Source organism: Seriola aureovittata, chromosome 22 (genome assembly GCF_021018895.1).
Source record: "Seriola aureovittata isolate HTS-2021-v1 ecotype China chromosome 22, ASM2101889v1, whole genome shotgun sequence".
Lineage (NCBI taxonomy): Eukaryota > Metazoa > Chordata > Actinopteri > Carangiformes > Carangidae > Seriola > Seriola aureovittata.
Genome location: NC_079385.1, coordinates 11,779,696 through 11,802,802, shown reverse-complemented (window position 1 = coordinate 11,802,802; position 23,107 = coordinate 11,779,696). Strand labels below are relative to the sequence as shown.

The 23,107-nt window shown below is 41.1% G+C and overlaps 2 protein-coding genes and 5 non-coding genes across 13 annotated transcripts in view; all 7 read left to right on the top strand.

The window, feature by feature from the left end:
- Positions 1 to 17,282, top strand: part of LOC130163202 (ELKS/Rab6-interacting/CAST family member 1-like) — a 118,904-nt gene extending 101,622 nt beyond the window's left edge. For all 7 annotated transcript variants that reach the window (XM_056367142.1, XM_056367147.1, XM_056367144.1 and 4 more), the window contains one exon: positions 14,934 to 17,282. In XM_056367142.1, the coding sequence (XP_056223117.1) occupies positions 14,934 to 15,071 (138 nt within the window). In that variant the 3' untranslated portion in view covers positions 15,072 to 17,282. The remainder of the gene's footprint in view (positions 1 to 14,933) is intronic.
- A 3,078-nt stretch (positions 17,283 to 20,360) lies between these two features.
- Positions 20,361 to 20,470, top strand: trnal-caa (transfer RNA leucine (anticodon CAA)). The gene is made up of 2 exons: positions 20,361 to 20,398; positions 20,425 to 20,470. It is a non-coding gene; the product is annotated as a tRNA-Leu (tRNA).
- A 273-nt stretch (positions 20,471 to 20,743) lies between these two features.
- trnal-caa (transfer RNA leucine (anticodon CAA)) lies at positions 20,744 to 20,853 on the top strand. Its single transcript has 2 exons — positions 20,744 to 20,781; positions 20,808 to 20,853. It is a non-coding gene; the product is annotated as a tRNA-Leu (tRNA).
- Positions 20,854 to 21,057: 204 nt separating this feature from the next.
- trnal-caa (transfer RNA leucine (anticodon CAA)) lies at positions 21,058 to 21,167 on the top strand. The gene is made up of 2 exons: positions 21,058 to 21,095; positions 21,122 to 21,167. It is a non-coding gene; the product is annotated as a tRNA-Leu (tRNA).
- A 213-nt stretch (positions 21,168 to 21,380) lies between these two features.
- trnal-caa (transfer RNA leucine (anticodon CAA)) lies at positions 21,381 to 21,490 on the top strand. The gene is made up of 2 exons: positions 21,381 to 21,418; positions 21,445 to 21,490. It is a non-coding gene; the product is annotated as a tRNA-Leu (tRNA).
- A 282-nt stretch (positions 21,491 to 21,772) lies between these two features.
- trnal-caa (transfer RNA leucine (anticodon CAA)) lies at positions 21,773 to 21,882 on the top strand. Its single transcript has 2 exons — positions 21,773 to 21,810; positions 21,837 to 21,882. It is a non-coding gene; the product is annotated as a tRNA-Leu (tRNA).
- Positions 21,883 to 22,061: 179 nt separating this feature from the next.
- Positions 22,062 to 23,107, top strand: part of wnt5b (wingless-type MMTV integration site family, member 5b) — an 83,072-nt gene continuing 82,026 nt past the window's right edge. The window contains exon 1 of the mRNA XM_056367509.1: positions 22,062 to 22,756. The gene's annotated coding sequence lies outside the window, so the exon portion shown is untranslated. The remainder of the gene's footprint in view (positions 22,757 to 23,107) is intronic.

Here is a 23,107-nt window from a genome sequence, read left to right as displayed (position 1 = left end):
GGCAGGTTTTTGGCGCTGCCTCTGACATTATTGAAAAGATTTACTCCAGCGGGTCACCTGACGACAAGCGTCTGGCAGCGGAACAAATACCGTTTCAGACGTTTTCTTTTACAGGGAGTAAACTCTGCTTAAAGCTTTTGGCAGCAGGAGGAGGGTTGGTTCATACACAGAGCAAGGAGGGGAGAGACGAGTGTATTTATTTTAGTCGAAAGAGTTGTCATCTGAGAGAGGGAGGGGAGAAAAAAGAAGGGAAATGAGGATAGAGAAAGAAAAGGTGAGGCTTAGGGAAAGTCTAAGAAACGCTGGTTAACCTGCTTCGCTGTAGCTCCATTGTCATGGTAACAAATTGTGTTTTCAGATACTGAATATAAACAGTATATTATTAAACTTTTTTCTTTTTTTTTTGGCCGTCTTTGACTTCCCCTGTCTCTCTCTCTCTCTGTCCTGTTCTCCATATTGAAAACATATCAGGCGATGGTCGCTACATGTGGTATACATTGAAAAACGGTAACTCTAGACACACACACATACTCACAGAGCAATGTGACAGAGTGTGTGGTTAGGGTACAGCAGGACCAGTTTCCTAAATTCCTCATGAAAGCCCTATTGTATGTCTTAATGCTGCACAATGTCTCTGTTTAGCATGAGTGCTTCAGATATGGCGCTGCGTGGTTTGGTGTCACTTTAAATAAACTCTGAATATAGAGAATTAAGTTGTCATTTAATCACTGTGTACATTAAAGGCGCAGAGAAATTCTCTGGGCGACTTTCATGGACAGACAATTACTATACGTATTTTTCATCATCAGCCTGTTTTCACTAAAAGAAAATGCCGACAGTATTCTGCGGTTCAGTGGCCTGGGATCCACATTTTCAAAAGAAAAACATACTCTGAATTAAAACTGATTATGTGGGCAGCTGTGAAAGCTTATCTAACAAGATTGAATGCTTTTAGACGGCCAGCTGAGTAGCCTGCAGTATTTTATCCCTACCTTATATTTTATAAAAACATTTAAAGATATTGAAAACATTTGAACCACGCTGAGCCCGTGGCCACATCCAAGTCAGATTTACAACTGAGGAAAACAAGATCTTAAAAAAAAAAAAGACAGTATTTGCCCTTTTACCACAAATCACTTACATTTTATATCACAGCTAACCATTTCCATGGCATACTGCAGTGTTTTGAATTTCTTTGTTGTTTTTCTTGTTTTCTGCAAAGTTATTTAGCTGCAGTGTTAAAACCAACTCATCCATCACAGAAAACATTGTGTCTGCCTTTACTGTCGTCAAAGTTGTGTTATCCTTGCATGGGTGAATGCAGTCGTAACATATCCTCTTACCCAAATTTATCAATGTCTTCCAATATTCTCTGTATGAGGTTAGGTTTTAGCCCTTCGTGCCTCCCATTAAAAAGCTTCATTAAAAAGTGCGTGGCTCTTTATCTCAAGTTAACCAGATGTGCATTTACCGAAGCATTTTGGCAAGTGGAACACAAAAACGCGCTGGATTGGTACAGTAATAGCAACAAGGACACGTGTTTTACTGTGACGAGTTTGGCTTCTAGGTGAAAACTCCTTCAACTTTTCTTTCTTTTATCCTCTTTTATCCTCTTCATCCCTTTCTCTTCCATTTCTGCCATCACCTTCTAAATTTTATTATTTCTTGAGGCCTTTGTTTTTTCTTTCTTCTCTTCCTTTTCCTCCAAAGTGCCTCCATCACCATTACACTTTACTCTCACTTGCTCCACGTCAATGTAGGTGTGAGAGCTGGTGAGTTTTAAAAAAACTTAGGTTAGTACTTTGTTTTTTGGTGCGATGTTTCCCCTAACAACGTCAAAACCTGAATCTCTCTGCCTCTCCTTCACTTCCTCTGTCCAAATCCACCCAAACTCAGCCAGTGCCACTTGGCGCCATGTGTCTGCTTTAGACCCTGACCCTGCCTACACACAATCGCAGACACACACTGCCTGTCTTTCATTCAAGCCCGTGTTTCTCGTTTTCCTTCATCATGTGTCACCATCACCCTGGCTGACCCTCGTAATGCACACACACACACACACACTCACCACAAGACAGAGGAGAAAAGCTGGCACACTGGAACATGGTGGTCTGGAGGGAGACAGTGTGCGAGTGTGTGTGTGTGTGTGTGTGTGTGTGTGTGTGTGTGTGTGTGTGTGTGTGTGTGTGTGTGTGTGTGTTTTACAAGCCTCTCCCTGGCTCTGTTAAAATGCCTGGCACTCTGTAAAGTCATTAGGATCAGTCTAAAATAGCATGTAAAACACACATGGACAGACACACAAACACACACACACGGAAATCTACATATCCCACACCCACATATGATTTAATATGAATTACCTGACAGTGTGCTTCTGTAAAGTGTCACCACCTCAAACATTTTACTAAGGCTGTGTCTGATGTAACTTTCCTCTGTGTTGTTAAACTTGAGCAACAGCGTAAAAAGCAGCCTGGCTCACGTTGGAGGAACGGGTGGCGGGTGAGAACAAGTTAGTCTCTAGGGTTTATCATCTGGGCACGTCCCAGGACAGATAACTGGTTAGATTAAGAGCAAGAAACCTCGGGGAGGCTCAGCAGTAAATTCAGGCCTTACAGAACGAAATTCCTGCTTTCTGTACTGATAAGCCAAACTGAGAAAAAACAACTCCCAAATGTAAACACATGCTGCTTTTTTAAGGACGCAATGTAACTGAAATAATTAACCTATTAACCACATTCAAAACAGTAACAGTAAAAGGGCAGTAAAATGTTTAATTTCTGAGATTTCAAAATGATACTGGAGTTTTTCTTGACATATTTTGGGTTGTTTTCCAACACCAGATCTAACAGAACAAAAGATTTTCTTCACAATGCAAACAAAACAAAAAAAACACTCTTTGTGTCTTTGTGGCAAAAATAGAAAATATTATCTCAGCAGAGCGACCACAGCACCTCATTAGTCAGAAGAGTTATAACAAAATGCATGCTGTAATGTTTTAATCCATCATGCAACTTAAATCAAGAGGCTTTTACTGAATAATATAATAATGTGACATATTGTTAAAGCCCTCATTAGCTTGTGCAGATGTTTGTACCGTTTAAATGTGACAATTTGGGTTTGGACATTTATCTTCCAGTTTAGTCATTTTTCTTAATATGAATTTCCGTGGAAACATTTACATTTCTGTAGCTTTATAAACGTAAGGAAGAAAAACTTCTAGACTTATAGCAACGCAACCACTACAGCGGCAAAGGGATGGCCAATCCAATCTCTCAGCAACTTTCAGCATTATTGACGTATGAATGGACACGCTCTATCTTGCATATGCACTGTACTATAGATCTTCACATGATGGGTCTCAGCTTAATCGCTCAAGCAGCGTGGAGCCCAGCAGTGAGCTGTTAGCGAAAGGCCAGTTTTCAAAAGATGGATTTGCTGAAGATTTTTTTTTTTTTTTTTTTTTGGTCGTCTGTTCCTGTGTGTTTGTTTCCATGTCTCTCTTTAACCTCAGCTGAACTACAAAAGTAACACTGATTCCAATAGTGAGGTTTTTACCAAAAGAGCTGTTTTCTGTGCCATAGTCATAATAATAACCTTTATGGCTCAATGACGTCTCTAATGAGCACTGAAGAGAACTGGCATCGTAATCTTACACACACACTCACACAGGAAGTCTCTCTCTCTCTCTCTCTCTCTCTCTCTCTCTCTCTCTCTCTCTCTCTCTCTCTCTGACCTATGTCTCTCTCCTTGGCCTGAAGTGTGAAGGTATAAGAATTGGCTGTGTGTGTGTATGTGCATATCTGTGTTTATGTGAGTGTTTGTCTATATGTAGTTGAAGTTGTGTGTGTGTTTGTGTTTGTGTGTGTGTGTGTGTGCGTGTGTGTGTGTGTGTGGTGTGTGTGTGTGTGTGTGTGTGTGTGTGTGTGTGTGTGTGTGATTGTAGCTCATTATAGTCTACGTATATGCGTGGACATGTGCGTGTTTTTGGTGCTGTAAAAAAATGTATGAAGTGTTGTTGGCTGAGTCGGACGTTATATCGCTGCTCTTATGAATACAGCATGAATTGTCAGCCCATGACTCTCTATCTGCTAAAAGTAAAACGGCTCCCAGTGAGTGACTGCGAGCGCTCGTGAGCCAAGTCAAACTGGAGAAACCTCAGTGAGGGCTGAGCCCACATATTTACAACTCTACAAGTCATTGTAATGAAGGATAATACCACACAATTACAGACTTCAAATGTCATTGTTGTTACAGTGTAAGGGAGTACTTACTTTCTCCCTGGCTTACTTTACATCCATTTTTAAAGTTATACAACAGGGTATCACAGGTTTCCAGGGCCTAGAAATCTGGTCAAATTAAGTGACTCAAATTACTTTATAACAAACTTCCAATACAAGAAAACAGCACCAGTAAGCTGCTGCAGCACTGGTGACTTCAGACTCCGCTCTGTGAATACTGGCTGACTTACTGATCGAAACACTATAAAACTAATTCAGCGTAATAAAAATCAAAATCAAAGAGTGATCATTTATTTTTTATGAAGACTGTAAACTCTCATAAAGCTAAAGACCAGAGGAAAATGTTAAGGTTATTATGTGGTCAGATTAATTAGCAAAACTGTCATTTTTATCTATGGTCAGAGCTGGATAATTCTGCTTATTAACAAATTTAACTAAATCTTTGACATAATGGCAATGTTATCTATGAAAAGAAAAACGTTAGGTTTCAAATGCACACAATCATTGTTTTTTCAGCTCTGCAGCCTGATGACCTGTGGCAAAATGATGCCTCCTCTGCAGACTGGGCAGGAACTATGCATGTCTGTGTGTGAGGACCCCTCATGATTTAAAGGTCACTGATTGGGCAAATTTTGATTGACAGGAGATACAAAAACAGGACGAGGCGGAGCTGGAACTTAAACATCACGGCCGATAATGAAGAGCGTAGCTACAGTATTACAATAGTACTGATAGCCTGGCTCTGTCTGTGTGTGTGTGTGTGTGAGTGTGTGTGTGTTTGTGTGTGTGTGTGTGTGTGTGTGTGTGTGTGTGTGTGTGTGTGTGTGTGTGTTTGTGTGTGTGTGTTTGTGTGTGTGTGTGTTTGTGTGTGTGTGTTTGTGTGTGTGTGTGTTTGTGTGTTTGTGTGTGTGTGTCTGTGTGTCTGTGTGAGCGTATGCAGAAGTTAAAAATCACTGGTGTGTCTCTCTGTGATGGTCGATATATGTGGTTCTTAGAGTCAGAGTAGAGTTCACATTGAAGCTGGAAACGTGAATTAATTTCCTTCAAAGCTGTGTAAACACTACATAACTCTGAAATGACCAAGACAAGAAATAAAGGAACAGAGGGTTAATGTAAGCAAAAGAGAAAGAGAAGTTTGTAGTAGTTTTCCTGTGAAGATCCCTCCTTAAAGCCTATTTTTACCATGTTCTTGTGAACCACTTCACTTGGACTTCAGATTTTAAATGTGAACATGACTTGAACTTGACTGCTTTGAGACTTGTCTTACTTCAGAATTGCCCCCCTTAAGACTTGAGACTTGAAAGCCTTGCATGGTCACACAGCGTTAATACTTAATGATGAGGCCTCTGCTTTGAAAGGACTCTGCCAGATAAAAAGCACTAACAAATGCAGCTATGAAAGGGATAATGTTCAAATGCTGCTTCATTTTAATGGCCAGAACCAAGACCTTAAAGACTCAAGAAGACTTGTGACTTGATCGCTGACTTGTGATTTGTGAATTCACTTCAGATTTGACATGGAATTTCCTTGCCTTGCCTTGCCCATTGCCTTAAAATCATTTCTGTTTATCTTGATGCATCATGAGGGAAAAAGCTTTTGTGCCTGTGTGCAAAGGAAACTGTAATTAGTAGTGGAGTGGAGGAAAGACAAGAGGGAGGAGGAGAGGTGAAGAAGAGAGGTCTGGGGGTTGTGTCGAGCGGAGATTCAGACCCATCCATTTGTGCTGCGTTGTGGTCTGGGGTCTCTCTAGGCTTTCATTAGGCAGCTCTGCTTCCTGCTCCAAGGATGATTGTTTTCTCTCTAAATACGACGCAGAGGTCCTCAACAACCATTAAACACACACACACACACGCACAGACACAGACAAAAGGACAGACAGTCAGACGCACCCATACACACGTCCGACCCTCAGAACCCATTTCACAGCCTTACACACACACACACACACACATACAGACACACGCACACACACACACACACACACATACAGACACACACACACACACACATTGGCCTTCGCTGGTCATTACAGACTAACTGCTGGTTTTTATGCAGATTTATTGAATCCAGGCTTAATGGCTTTACCAGTCCCCCTCTTTTTTACATGCATTTGTCTTTTTTCTGTCATTCACTTCTTTCTCCCTTGATCTTTCCCTCTGTCTCTGGTTATCACTCTCTCCTCCCCCTCCTCTTGTATTCCGTCCTTTCCGCTTTTACTTTCCCCCTTTGTTCCTTTGAATCTTTCTGTCTTTGCCAGTCTTTCTCCATTTTTTTCCATCAGTTTGTTTCTCGCTTTCTCTGTCACACTCCCTCTCTCTGTCACTCTTTCAAGTCCTACTTCATTCTCTGCCTTACTTTTCCATCCTTTTTGTCCATCCGTCATCTCTTCTCTGTAATGGGAAGACAAGCCGGCAATGGTGACAGGTGAAGGGCAAAGACTTAAATTAACCCACAGAGAGAAACACACAGAAACATGCGCTCCACTCTCACACTCACACTTCTCTTGTCTCTATCTCAACTCTTTGACAATGGCAGCCATTGTGGAAGTCTAGATTCACACATTTCCCCTGCGTTATTGCTGCAGATCTTTCCACATGGCCGTGCTGGAGGAATTTATTTCAGGACAGCCATAAAATCATTCTGACTTTGACACACCTCACAGATTTCAGTGGAACAATTATGTGGAGACAATGTCACATGTCAAGATGCCATACACACTGTGTTATGTAACGAAATATTTATTATTCATATCTTGTGTGATGTAAGATGTAGGATGTACTGCACTTGTATGTGCACATCTGAGACCGTGGCCAATACTAATCAATGAAAAGTTGCATTGTTTTCAATTTTCTTAATGGATTTATGAGATAACAAACAAAAATCATATAGATAGCAGGTTTTTTATTTTTCCTGGTTGTTTTGGTAAAAAAGAAAGAAATTCTATTGGTTTGAAGAAGTTGACAATTTTGTACATGTAGCCTGTGAGAGCCCTCCACATAGATACTCAGCTGTCCTTCAGCTACAGTATATTCCAAGGTTCACTGCTCACAGATTTGCCCCTTGGTTTAAATTAAAGTAAACTACTCACACATGCCACCTTAAAGTTTGTTTAATGTGAGATAAATTGCTTTTGGACTCAGTGGCTCATTGTAAGATGAAGTGTTTTGAATCCTCCCTCCTTTGGTTCAGTTTAAGATAAATGTCTTTACTTTTATCCGAGCTGTTTTTAGAAGCAGCTCCAGCTTCCTCTTGTCACACCGTGTTTCCTTTCTTTTCCTGCATCTTTTCTATTTAGATAAGTAAATCAAACCTAAAAGTTCTTTTATAAAAAACCGTGAATAAGTTTGAGCTAAATTGCTTCCATCTTTTCAGATTGGCCTACTGGGAGGTTACACTATACATAGTCAATGCTGCAGTCTGTTTTTGTGGTTTTGTTTCTGCAGCCATTAGTGCTGCAAGTCCAGTTGTTCCTGGAGGGCCAATTTAAGGTTTAAGTCTTTTTTATGTACTTTATAAGTCCTGTTTTCTCTGAAGGTATTCCACTATAGTTACCACACTTACATTCACAAGCCCAGCTCTCCATGTAGCTTAACCAGCATTATTAGGTGCTAAAGTGAACGCTGGAGAGCTGAACTGACAGATTTAAGTTCCCAGAGTTTAATAAAATGCTGTATGCTTGTGGACATGCCCTTCCTCAACAGTTGCTTCAAGTGCTCATGAGCAAGGCACAGGATGGTGGAGGGCTCCCAGATTTGAGTGTGTTTAATCCACTGTCCTCTCCTAACGAACTTCTCCCAGAGGCCAAGCCTGTAAATATGAAAATGTTCCTATAGTCAATTTGGCTCATTAAATAAACCTGTTCGACTGAAATTACAGAGTGATGTTGAATTGCCCACAGAACGCACCTCCCTTGTATTTTTCCTCAGCTGTTAGTGCTAAAGCCGTGCAGTATTTTTAGTCCTCCAGGAGCAGTTTTAGGTACAAGTCCTGGAGCTCTATTCCCACTGCAGCTCGTTAGCTTGTGTCGTTAGCTGAGCTGTACTGGACTACGACAGAGCACACACACACATTCACACACATTTGGTCACATGGCTCAGGCGCTGTTGGGCTCGGTGCATTACAGGCAGCCAACTTATAAAGCAGTCTACACAGTGTAAGCCTGTTAGAACCTAATAGTTTAAATAGAGACAGGCAGAGAGACAGGGATTATAATAGTCTGTAAAGGCCTATTATACTTTATCCTTTTGCTCTTACTCATAATGGTGTTTCTATAGCACCGCTCCAGGCTGCTGTTGAAGAGTCTTTTTAAACCCCCTGTGACTATAGCTTTACTTCCTGCAACTTATGCTATTGCTGAGGAATATTTGGCCTCCAGACTTTCCCTGACTCCTGACCCCCACCCTCTCTTTCCCCTATGTATCTGTTGTATTTGTTTAAATTAGAGTCTGTCTTGAAGTTATTTTTTTAAGCAGTCAACCTTATCATGTCAATTTCTATTTTCATACCCTGCATAGACCCTGTTTAAACGTTTCCAAGTGGTGCAAAATGGGAGGGATATAGGAAGAGTCCAGGACTTGAAGCATAAAATAAAATGTATAAATTCTCACATGGTGGCAGTAATTACACCCAAAGGTGTTCCTTGGTCCATGACCTAATTTTTCAGTAAACTTCATGAATCATTCCATCAAGGTAAAAATTGCTTCTTTCCATTCATATAACTCATGTGCACCATTGAAGCCCACTGTTATGAATTTTCTGTGGTTGTTTTTGGCGCTCAAAATTCTTTGGGTCATAAATGTTACATCAGTGGCAAGCCAGGTTTAAATATGTGATATCATTATCAATATTTTCTCTTATTTCTAAGTAAAGCAGAAACAGAGTCTTTCACATTATCGAGGCAGCTATAGTAACTACGTTTTCTGTGCAGCACTTGACAGAATTTTTTTGTGGAAGTAGGTCAGTGGGCCTCAGTGTAAGCAGCCCAGATCTATGGAGACGTAGCGCTGGACCTAATGATTCATAAACCAGTCTTAAACCAGTCAAAGCAGGATGAAGGTAACTGTTTAAAATTCAGAGCGGTGAAGTGGACGGAGACAGTTTACTGATAAAAACACACCTCTGGCCTCAGCATCATCTGTAACTGAAAAAGCTTCGTGTAGTCAAGTAACTTTGTAAGATGTGTGTCTGCAGCAGGCAGTTGACCTGCTCATGGATGGGCTAATGCACTCCAGTTAAATAATATATTTTCTCTCCCTCTTTCTCCACCTCTACCTCCACCCATTGCTCGCTCTCTCTCTCTCTCTCGGTTAATCTCTCCGTCTCTATCTCTCTCTGCTGAGTTATGGTTTCTTTAGAAAACATTAGCATTCCTCTGCAAAGAGGTTCAAGCCCTGCAATCTGTGTCAAGGGGTCAGAGTATACACACACACACACACACACACACACACACACACACACACAACATACACACACACAACACACACATCGTGCGTTCATCCTTATTCTTGAGCTGATAGCCTGTGCGTGCATGTACATGTTTGTGCAGTGAGATGTGTGTGTGTGTGTGTGTGTGTGTGTGTGTGTGTGTGTGTGTGTGTGTCTCCAGGCCCACGATAAGGCAGATAATGATCCATCATGATAATGGAGCTTTAATGGCTGCAGTAAAAATCATCTTCAACAAACCTTCTCTTTATCTCTCTCTCTCTCTCTTTCTCTTTCTCTCTCTCTCTCTCTCTCTATCGCTCTATCTCTCTCTCTCTCTCTCTCTGTTCTCTCTCTCTCTTTGTCACACACACACTACATATACACACATCTTACCCCTTACCTCTGTCTCCCTGCTTCCCACAATCCTCTCCGTCACTCACTAAATTAGAACTTGAGCTTGCAACATACACTTAAGCCTCGCGCTGTGCACTCACACACACCTGTAATGTCAAACACCCAAACCACTGTATCACACACACACACACACACACACACACACACACACACACATACATTCACTAACACCTACACTCATGCATCTCATACAAACACACACACACTAACAGGGAGTCATGAATCTGGCAACACTACCTCTCTGCCTACTTGCATTATTTCATCTACATTTCTCTCTGACCACACACTGTGATCGCATGAGACGTGATCCATGGGAGCTTATAACCACAACATCTAAACTTATAACTCATAACTGGAAACTGTATCATGAAGCCTTGTTTATATTTAATTTCTTCAGCCCATAAATGAGCTTTGGATTGAATGCAGCAAGAGAATAAGTTTATTGCTTAGCAACGTGGGGATGTTTTTCTCTGTCTGCGGAGTGTTAGCCAGGCTCTCCAGGACAGGAGACCTGCTCAGCCCTCACATTAAAGTGGTACAGACCGGCCTGCTCGTCAAAACAGGATTCTGATCAGATATAATAAAGGCTGAGGGAGAGGAGATTTGCAGAGCCGCTAACTGTCCAGTGACCCGTTACCTTTCCATTAGCACCTTTACTGGCCTGTCCTAAGTATACCACGGTTAATGACAGCTCCTTTCTAAATTGTAACAGTTGCTATAGTTGTTGGATATTATTTTAAGCTGCAAGAATACTTATGCTGCTGGGGACATGTTCATGTCAGAGTCTAGACTAACTGAGCAGAGCCTTGGTCTATGAAACTGACTGTCACACACAATCTGCACTTTTACATGACTGAGAAAAGGCTACTGGCAATGTTGGCTGCATATGGGTCCTACTTACCTTTAACCCGTGACAACTGGCACTTTAAAGAAACTCTTAGGCTAGACACAATACATATATGAAAACTTTACTTTAAATGCAACTTATACTAGTAAAACTAACAGCAGAAAACAGTTAAATTTGATTCAAAGATTATATATGAAAAACACAACAATTATCAAATAATCAAGTAAATCTATCCCTGTCAAATCTATGCTGATTGTTCTTTTCACAACCTGCTTGGATTCTGATTGATAAGGCTGAAGGCAGCAAAAGTCCAAAAATCATTTGCATCAACTGCTGCATAAGTAGAAAAAAGTCAACAAGGACTGATAACTGTTGCTGCAGACCCATCGCTGAGGCTCTCCGGCCTAGTCGAGAGTCTCAGCTGAATATCTCCCTATTTGAACATCTTAAAGTAAATCATCACTCACCAGGTGGAGCCGGAAATGGCATGATCAGGCTCTGACGCACGTACAAGTGGCTACGTAACACAAACATAGCAAATTCGGCAGCTTCGGTGAAGTCATGTTCCGGATCTTCCATCATGAGCCAATTATTGTTCATCAAAACACTCTATTTTCATTCAGGTACATTTGTCTCCACTTGGCCTCTCTGGTACTTTCCACAGTTTTTTCACTTCCCTGTTTCCCACGGTTACACTGGATTAAATGTGATTAACATTTTATTAAACAACATTTGTATTATTATTCTTTATTAATCTCTTTATCCCGTACATATGTATTTTGATGATTGATTAAAATGCTTGAAACAGTCAAATACAAAATATATAAAACAATCAACATAGTCATTACTCAACTTAATCATACATTTCCATGGTTATATATTGATTATATATACTCAGTGATTACATCTCTTAGCTCATTAAGTCATTCCTTGATTTTACTTCTATTTCCTCTTACTGTTGTTCCTCTCTTTGTGGTTGTGGATCTTCTTTCGTAGTTGACGATTCAGATATTGAGCAACTCTGTTTTTTTCCAGTATTCTGGATCCTTCGTGGTAGATTGGGCTTGTGGAGAGTCTATCTTTTCATCTGTGCGCTCCTCTATCGCACTGATGTACACTTGTCTTTCCATTTTCACTGGGCTGTGGCGTGACCTTCTCCATTTCAGAGGCCTAGAAAGCCACAAAAAGCTGGACTCAGGAGGTTTTTTCAGGCCTGATGGCTCTGACATTGATGTCTGTATTCCTGGCCTTGATGATTACTTTCACAGGAAAACTGGGTCTTGTTTTTCTAGTTTCTTTCATATCAGTTATGAGAACATGTTACTTCCTATGTTAATGGTCGTAATTTGAGAATGTGGTATGTCCTCTGTCCAGCCACTGACTGCACCATGAATGTCCTCACATTTAGTTTTCAGGTAAACCCACGACCAAATAAGTGGTTTAGATCAGTGGTTCTCAGCCTACGTGTCAGAAACTTTCCTGACTTTTCTCAATCTTTGCTTTGTTGTGAAACAATGGATAGTTTTACTGCTCAAGTTGTTTGTCCCAGAAGCAGTTACTCATAACACTTTAGGAAAAGAAATCCAAAGGGGATTATTGACTGATTTTCATGAAGAATGTTGATTGAGGTGAATTCAGATAAAAGCCATTATTGTTTCCCTGATCATCATTTTTAAACTGTGGAACAGCTAAATGATGTATTATGTATTATGGAGTGCTGGATCTCGATATCATGACAGTATCGCTCACATTCTGTACAGTCAGTATATATGATGTTGTTTCAGGCATATGGCAGTTTTACCGCTGTGTTTGACCCGTTTAATCTTGATTTTCTTTTTTTAACACCTTTTCAAGTGTCGGGTCAAGGCTGTGTGAGTCAGAGAGCAGAAGACATACTAAACCATTTATCTCCTCTCAGTTGTGTTACAACCTTATCTTTACTGCTGTGTTTTTCTGTGGGATTGCAACTAAAATGCAGAGCCATTAAGATGAATTACCTGCAAACACACATAAACTCACATGTCGGAAATATGTTGATACGCTTCACGGTAAAAGAGGCCTTTCACACACAGACACACACAGACACACACACACACACACACAGGTCTGTGTGGATATTGGCCTGAATGTGTTTGGACATTGTGGATGAGGAATACAGTGGAATGATAAAAATCAAAGTGTAGAGAGGAGCAGATAAAGCTCCAAGAGATGACACTGATAAAAGCTGGACTACGTGCTCAGAACACATCGCTCTGCTCTAAATCTTATTTCTCCCATCTGTCTTGTTCTCATTGTAAATGTTGGTGAAATCTCAAAGTCTTGATAATGTCATTGCATTTTTCTTTCATGAATGGAAATGCTAAATAAAAATATATTGTTTCCTAACTCTCAAGAAATGTTTTGTGCAGGTTTGGTTGTACATAGCAAAGTGTATGTTTCCTACTTAAACCACCAGGAAACAGTGAGTGGTAGTCTGGTAGTGTGTGTGTGTGTGTGTGTGTGTGTGTGTGTGTGTGTGTGTGTGTGTGTGTGTGTGTGTGTGTGTGTGTGTGTGTGTGTGTGTGTGTGTGTGTGTGCGTGTGCGTGTGCGTGTGTGTGTGCGTGTGTGTGTAGTGAGGGGGTGCTTCCCTGCTGTCTGATGCTAATTGAGCTTTCAGAATGGGCCAAATTGTGCCAGATCATGCACACACACACACACACACACACAGGGAAGGGTGGAGTGGTCGAGCCTCATTGCTTCCCTCACATGGCTTCATACTCTCCTTCACCTCCTCATTCACTCACTCATTCTCTCCATTATTCTCTCCCTTCCCTCTTTTCCATTCATTTCCTCGACTTCATCATCTCTATTTTCTCCTCCCTCTCTGCCAACAACTCTTCTTTCGCTTACTCTTTAAACATTCATCTTTCAAATATGGTGTGGTTGTTAATTATTAGAGTTGTACTAAACACAAATGATTATTAAATATTTAAAGGGAACTCAGTGACTTGTGAGAGACAGAATAAAATGAGGATGGCAGAAACTGATGCATGAGGTTGAGATGTTCTGACTTTTAAGCTTGTAAAACCCAGGATACTACAATTCCCATAATGCAAGTTGTTAATGTATTTTATTAGATCCTACCTGCCTGATAAACACCCACATGTTTAAAACTCCACATGCACAGTTTTTAGTGCAAACCTTCTATTACAAACGCTAAATCCCAGTTTAAATTCAAAGTGCTTTATGGACACAAACATGTTCTCAACATATACTGCTACTGCTAAAGCAATGTACGAACACTTAGAATATAATAAGCCTGTTGTAAAAAGAAACATTTACATACTCCCCAACATGTTAGAACATGATGTATAGATAAGAAACAATATATTTGTGTGATTTACTGTGGAGATTTCATTAGTCATTAACAGTAATATTACTTGCAGCAGTTTTACACTTGAACAAAGCCACGGTATTATAAAATGCCACAGACGTTTGCTGGCTATGAGATGAGAGCGGAGGGAAGAGGTTAAAACTTAACGAGGAAATATTTTTGCCAATATCTGACTCAGGCCTCGCACACATACAGCATGTACACACACCAACATAAATGTGGGCTTGTGTTACATGACTGTTCGAGCGGCACTCTTATTGATACAGATGTATTGGTCATTAAGTCAGTTAGGTTTGACGTCTCAGCTCGGCCGCAGCCAAAGAAAACAACATCAGCGCTCTCTCACAGAAATGTTCCACTCTGTATGGGCAGAAAGAACGACATTGTGGTGTTTTCAGATTACAGTCTGATATGTGTGAGTGAGCATGTGTGTGTGTGTGTGTGTGTGTGTGTGTGTGTGTGTGTGTGTGTGTGTGTGTGCATGTGCGTGCGTGTGTCACCTTAAACATGCTCCTTGATCATCCATGGGGCTGCGAGGAGAAAAATTCACCATTTTACTATTTCTCTAAATGGCTTTATCGCAAGATGTTGACTTACAAAATGTCTCTTCCCTTTTTGTCTCTATCTTTCTCGCAGTTGGAGGCGGAGTTAGAGCTGTGTGAGAGGGAGGGCGCGGAGCTCCAGGAGTACGCCAATCAGGTCCTGCAGCAGATCGCCGACCGATGCCCCGACATCTTGGAACAAGTCGTCAACGCCCTGGAGGACAGCTGCTGACACTCGCACACAAGCAGATACACACTCATAAATAAGCTCACATGAACACATTCATTAGCACACAGTCAAACAAGAAGCACGCAAACATGCACCAAACGTTTAATACTCAGTCACACACACAGGAAGTCTCCAACAAGCCCCCTTAATCCTCCTGACACACAAGTAAAAGCCACAGTGTTGGAAATGAAGATGAAGACTTTTGCTTCCACAGCTCTTCACTCATCTCATTTTCACAGATGGAAAAGGGGATCTAAAAAAAAAATATCACATTATTACTGAAAAATATTCTTCCACTGAGTCCTCAGTCACCAGAGTTTTGAATTAGCAGTGCCAGCTGAGGGAATCATTGTTCATTTTTCAGTTCAGAGTGCGTTGTTGGCTTGCTAGTTCATTGGAAATAGTTGATGTTTTTGAGACGTTAAACATGTACTTTCCTAACTGGTCCAAAACAGAAGGAGCCTTCACTTCACTTCACTTCACTTGCCATCTGTGACTCTTCGCAGTGGCCATCTTGTGTCCTTCCAGGCAGTCAGCAGTTGGACTCGCAATCGTGATTTCATGAATTTAAAAATTCAAACTGTATAAAAAGGTTGAAAGTGAGCTGAGTTTGCCATGTTGTCTCTGATGCCAGATTTACACACTGTTGCCACATTGTTATTTGATTGGTTCAGATACAAAAGTGTTTTATTTCAGCTGCCTTTGGTTCTTTACATCATTTGCTGCTATCTTTTCTTATCATTTCTTATTTGGTTTTAGTTTTTTGTCAGGTATCTGATGAAATGTACCAGCTTGCAGTTTCTTTCAGCAGTAATCTCTAGGTAGTTGTGTAAATTGTAAAGAGAGAAGTTTAATTAACAGAAACACAGCTTTCATCAGGGGAACATGACGCTTTTCATCTATTGTTTTCCATCACAGATGAAAGGCACAAACTAACTACAATAAATCTCGCAATACTCCCTTTATTAAAACACACCAGTGTAGATGGTTTGTGTTTCTTTTTAACCTAAGAAAACAACATGTTGTGTTCAGTTATGGTGTCCATGCTGAAATTACGTTGAGTTCAGATAATCCCTCACTCGACCTTTTGTGACAATCCCTTTAGAGTTAACACAAGGAGAATCTGAACTTACTCATTTCCCCTTATTGAAGCATCTTTTCTTTTCTTTCTTGTCTTTCTTTCTTGGGAGGGAGGGAGGAAATATAAAGTAATTGTTATATATTTTTTGCTTTTGGTAATATATATATATATGTATATATATATGTATATATATATGTGTGTGTATATATATATATATATATATATATATATATATATATATATATATATTTATATATATATTAAAAAAAAACATTTATCTTGTTTAATTGAAAATATTGTCATCTATTGGTTGGTATGTTACATAATGTGTCAAAATCTTTTTTCTTTTTGTGATTTGCAAGAAACCACAGATTTGTTCCACACACAGGAGACTGTTATTGGGAACGTACATTGCACCTACTGGAGGTTCTGTGTCCACCGGGAACCTTTTTCATCAGAAGCAGTTTCTTGTTCTTGTTGTTTACAGTGGAAATGACACTAATGCATGTTTCCCACAGCGCTGACAGCCTTAGCATGATTTAAACGCTTGCAGCAACGAGCACTAGAGGTTCTTATTGTTTCAAATTCAAGCAAAAGCTCCTCTAACAGAGGTTTTATCGTCTCATATTGTATTGAGTGCTGAAGACATGTTGAGCGCTGCTCCCTAAAAAAGAAATACCTGGTGGACCCAGAACCCAGAGACAGGGATTTACACTCCAATCTCAAATCTGATTTTACACCCAACTCTGAACTTAAGGCTTTCAGAGCAGGCACCTAAGCAGTGTCTTCAAACAGCTCAGAGCAACATGGGTGTAAGTGAGGAGTTCCATTTCAAAACTGTTTTGGGAGGAGAAATCTGTGGTGCAGTTGCCACAAATGTTACTGGTTTGAATTTGCTCAAAGCTTTAATAATCATGCACGAGGTTGCGTAACATTTGACAAACGGAGGCTATTTTATTTTGGAATGAAACTCTGCCAGATATGAGCTCGTGCTGTAAATCCAGTGTTTTGTTGTGTGTTTTATACTGATAATGTTTTGTCTTTGGGAGTGGTGATGACTGGGACTCACCGGCACTTTGTTGTGGATTGAAAACCGGAATGAGAGAATGGAATAAAAGATGGATTTATCTTTATTTTATTGTGGAGGGATTGTCTTTGTGTCTATCAGCTCATTTTCCCATGTGTTGTACAGCCTCAGTGTGGACATGAGATATGAGCAGTTTAACCAAAGGATGATTTGATTTGAGGGAATTTTTGAGGCTGGAAGAGGTGAAAGTATCTAATAAAGAAATTAAGGAAAGACACAAAAATAAAAATCATTTTGTGAAACAGAAACAATATTTTCATTCCTTTAATCTTCTGGGAAACTGTACAGTTTATCTTCACTCACAAACACCTCCACACACTGGTGAGTGTTTGTTAAAAATGTGAGAAGCCAGGACTGATCTGTTTTGTCTTTGGAACATCTTTCCATTTGTTTCCTGTCCTCACTTCTTCTGACCTCTCCTTCCCTCCCTTTCCTCTTACCTCCTTCACTCTCTCTATCTTCTCCTTCCACATGCAAACTGAACTCTGTCTCTTATCTTGTCACCAGCGGTTTATTTTCCTATCCGCCCACTATAATGACATTATTCCATACCCCAGTCGTCCATATCTGCACCAGTATCCTTTTGAAGGGCATCACCCTGTTGGTGGTCTAATCACACACTCCAGCAACACTGTTACTATGGATTAATAAATAGAGTTTCCAACAGCAAAGCAACAAAAAACTCACATTTTTACTGAAAATCTGAATCTTAGTGCTTAATGTTATTTCCTGCCCCGTCATGTGCTTCTTTTCTTTTCTAATTTTTCATGGAAAGTGTCACTGAGTATCCAGTTTCTGTGGCCAATAGTTCAAACTAGAAACCAGATTAATAACTTCAACTGGTTTCAGATGCACCACCAAAGCATAAAGGAAACATTTTAGGGCAGAAGCAGGGTGAACATTTATGTGTGTGTGTGAGGGACAAAGGAAAGAGAAAGTGCCTGAAACATACACACACACACACATGCTTGCTTAATTTTTGCATTTTGCATATATCAGCAGCTTGGAGAAATTAGTTGTTAGACTCATTCAACCAGAAAACCTGGGTTAACAGACCCACCCACCTCCGCTGACCTTGCACGTTGACCTTCACCAGACTGTCGTCCTCCTCTGTGAAGAAATTTCCAAGCTGGGATCAAAACATCCTCAGGTCATCGGGGTCATTTTGTTTTTCACACACTAAATCGTATCAAACACTCCGAGAGCCAACTGCTGACAGTCCATACATGTAGCATATGCGCTGGTGTTTACCTTCACATATGGCAACGCTTTGCACGTGTCTGAGCACCTGGGAGTGTGCGGAGGACCGGCTCTGCTTTCTCCATCTACTGTCCTAATAAAAGCCAGTGGAGGGAGACAGAAGGGATGGACAGAGCAGTATAGAGGAGGAGGAAGAGAAACGCATGTATGATTCCCTGATTTATGTGATGGCCGAAGAGAGAGAGCGAGGGAGAGAGAGATAAGAGCGAGTGGAGAGACAACCCAGTGAGCAGCAGGCATCAGTTCACCTTCATGTCTCTGCCGAGTCTCAGAGTCAGAATTTCTTTTATCTGTTTGTCACACTGTTTCAGAGCAAGACGAATGCATAAAATTACATATTTAAACAGCAAAACCATGTGTCAGAGAAGTCCATATGGATAATATATTCCCACAAGACAGAGTGTCATACATGTCCTCTAAACAGTCACCTTCTCATTAAGCTCTAGACAGTTGGAGGACTTACAGAGAGAGCTTAACAGTGTGAAATTGCTCATTGGGAAAATAAAGGAGAAACTAGAACAATTAATGACTCACTTCATCTGCAACATTTAAGCAAGTTGAATGAAGGATTCAATCAAAGCTGGACCCACTTGCAGGTGTAAAATCCAGTGTTAAAGGGACTGTTTGTAAGTTTTCTCTGACACCAAATGTAGTTTCTTGCCGGGAGCAGGTGGTGGTGACTGAAGATCTTCAGTCGTCGTTGTGTTTACAAGACAAAAGGTTATAAACTGAGCAGTGGTACGTCTTCAGGGCAGATTGGAGGTTACAGTGAGTCGCTATCAGAAAGTGATGAAACAGGCTGGGGCTAGCTGGTTAGCGTGCGTCACTTTGCTCACATATCAAGCGAAAATACCAAACATCAGCTGGTTCCAGCTTCTCAAATTAGAAGATTTGTTGATTTCTCCTGGTTTTATATCATTGTAAATGAAATATTTTGGGGTTTTGGACTGCTGGTTAGAAAAAAAAACAAGCAATTTAAACACACAAACACACACACCACACCTTTCTCTGCACAGACTGAGTGTTGATAAGATCCCACTGATACCGGTTCACAACACAAAAAACACAGATGTCCTTGAGATAAAATGTTTTTGTGAGCACGTGTGCAGTTAAATGTTTATCTACATACAGTGCAGCTTGTCTTTCCATACATACTGTATATATATATATATATATATATATATATATATAGTGATAAAGTGGAGCACTGGGAGCCAGGATGAGAAATAAAAATTGAGTGACTGCAGAGGGAGTGGGATGGGCTTGCATTGGCTTTGGGACGATGTGGTTTCAATCATCACACATCACATAACACGTGAGTGAAAAGAAAAAGAAGGAGAGGGTGATGGAGGGAGAGAAAAAACAGAGAGAGGAGGAGAGGGAGGTCTGAGACCAAAACAAACAGCAGCTCAGCTTCAAACACATTCAGGGTATACTCCATGTTTTCAAGGTAAATAATTAATGATCTCACTTGTGGTTTGAAGGCATGAACTTGTTTCTTGTTGGTTTTCTTTTTGCATACAGAGTTGGCATTATTTCCCTATTAAATGGTTTGTAAAGTAAATAAATTACTGGAAGAAAGAAGGCGGGAGGGGCAGAGGGTGAAAAGTAGCAAGATGGAACTGACGGGAGGCAGGGAGCAGTAGGAAAAACTTTTGAGAGGAAATAAAAACAATGTGAGAGGAGTAGAGCCCCTAAAATAAGCTGTTAGCCACTGACAGTCCAAACATCCACCAACACTGATGACATTTTCCTCTTCTTCTTCTCCTCCTACTTTTCCTGCCCGTTTCTCTGACTTTTAATGTGTTCGCAGAAAATTCTCCCATACTGCTCGACTCACTGTGTTGACTTCAGCTCATTACTTGTCAGGATGGCCGAGCGGTCTAAGGCGCCAGACTCAAGGTTGACTCCTTCCTAACCAAAGGGACTTCTGGTCTCCGACTGGAGGCGTGGGTTCAAATCCCACTCCTGACAAACTTCTTACCTGCTGGCTTTTGTGTAAAAAGGAGTTTTCTTTTCAACACAGACTCAGCAAACACATGAAGTACATGATCAGAAATGCTTTAATAGGCTGAACAACAAACTGCACTGTGCTTCACAGGTGGACTCTCCTAACCAATTGTTAATGAACAGACGATACCAGAATAAAAGGAGCTTCCCATCTCTTTGTGAGAAGCTGATATGAATTAGTTCAGTTGGTAAAGCTTTATTTTATGTGTGACTTTGACTAGAAGTTCATTAATGGTTGTCAGGGTGGCCGAGTGGTCTAAGGTGCCAGACTCAAGGATGACTCCTTCCACAGCAAAGGGATTTCTGGTCTCTGAATGGAGGCGTAGGTTCGAATCCCACTCCTGACAGGGTTTTTACCTGCAGGTCTTTGTGAAAAGTCAGCGACAGCAAACTGCTGAACTCTGTTAACTACTTCTTAATGAACACACGACTCCAGAAGACAAGATAAGAAGCTCACATCTCTTTGTGTGAGTTTTGGAGCCAATGTGAAGCATTTTAGTGGGTTAAGCTTTATTTTGTGATGGACTTTGATGAGGAGCTATCACACAGTCGTCAGGATGGCCGAGCGGTCTAAGGCGCCAGACTCAAGGTTGACTCCTTCCTAGCCAAAGGGACTTCTGGTCTCCGAATGGAGGCGTGGGTTCAAATCCCACTCCTGACAGTGATTTTATCTTCAGGATTTGTGTAAAGAGAGTTTTCTTTTCAACACAGACTCTGGAACAATTTGTTAATGAACACACAATAATGAACAGGCTATGGCAGGAATACAAGGAGCTTATCATCTTTTTGTTTGAGTTTTGGGGCAAATACGAAGCATTGCAGATGGTGTACCTTCATTTTCTGACTGACTTTGACAAGGATCAAGTACAGTGACGTCAGGATGGCCGAGTGGTCTAAGGCGCCAGACTCAAGGATGACTCCTTCCTGCTCAAAGGGACTTCTGGTCTCCAGATGGAGGCGTGGGTTCAAATCCCACTCCTGACAGCTTTTTATTACCTGCAGGTCTTTGTGTAAAATTAGTTTTCTTTTCAACACAGATTCAGCAAATCGATGAAAACACATGATGCAAAAGACTTTAACTGGCTCAACATATAACTACAGTAACTGAGCTGCACAGATGAACTCTGTTATTAATGGACAGACTGCACCAGGAGTGAAAGGAGCTTCCCGTCTCTTTGTGACACGGTTTGAGTGTAAGTGCATGAAGCAATTCAGGTGGTAAACCTTCATGTGGTAGTGACTTTGACAAGTTGCTCGCACAGAGTTGTCAGGATGGCCGAGCGGTCTAAGGCGCCAGACTCAAGGTTAACTCCTTCCTGAGCAAAGGGACTTCTGGTCTCCGATTGGAGGCGTGGGTTCAAATCCCACTCCTGACACATTGTTTAATCCTCGATTCATCGCTGTTGTCCGGTAATGATAGAGAAACACATTTATTTCATTCTTTTCCTCGTAACCCCCCTCTCTCAGTCTCTCTCTCTCCCTCTCTCTCTCCACCGGTGGGCAGGAGGGAGGTTTGCACATCAGAGACTAGTCTCGGGCGGCGACACACAACTTGTGGGCTCTTTTGTTTCTCTTCGCTTTCCTTCTCTCTTTCTCTGTTTCAAACTTCTCGCTCGTGTTTCTCGACGCGGAAATCTTGGAGAGCTTTTGGAAAGCAGCCGCCTCCCGCCCTCAGTCCCTCCCCTCCTCCTCCTCCTCTTTTTCCCTGCGTGTGTAATTAGTTGGACAGCGTTTGGAAACTTGTGATGGACCGGAGAGAAATCTCACTTTATTTCTGACACCTGTTGCTGAGGACACCGCGCGCACAGCCGTACACAGCGAGGAGCGCGTGCTACTGACTTCCTTACTTTGTTTCTACGTTTTTACGTTTCTACCTGACAAGTTGGGACTTTGTGGACAGTGACAGGTCCACGGACCGCCGGGGGCTGCGTTAAACATCTGCACGGTCCCACAAACCGACTTTCTGTGGCTCAGACCAGGACTTGGCTGTGGTATTTTTTCTGCGAAGGTGATTGAACAGTGAAAATTAGGCCGTCCTGTTTCAAGAACAAAGTGAACCTTGGAAGAATTTGTATGTGTCATCTAGTGAGCTGCTGTGGGATCTGTCTGGAGGGTTACCCCCTTCAATAAAAAACACCGACCTGTTTCTAGTTTCCCAGCCGGACTGAGAGTCACACTTTTCGGATTGGAGCGCTTCGGGTGGTCTGAGGAGAAAGTTTTCAACAACTGGGCTCGAGCTCATCAGACAAGGTAAAAATAAATACAATCATTTTATAATGAATTTTAGAAAAGAAAGTCAGAGGGATACCACAAAGTATATACAGTTCATTACATCCTGAACACACTCTACACTGTCAAATGCTACAGAAATGTAAGTTATTCAGATTTATTTGATGTGTGTGAGAGTGTGTGAAAGAGAGAGAGAGAGAGAGAGAGAGAGAGAGAGAGAGAGAGTGTGTAGTCAGCTTGCCTTTGAACTCGAACACTGTTGTGATAGTTTGGATAAAACTAGTTTTGGACGCTATGAGCTGGATGTGCTCATCTGAAGGCAGTGTGACTACATTTGAACTTGTAGTCGTCCACACAATGTTTCCGTTGTCA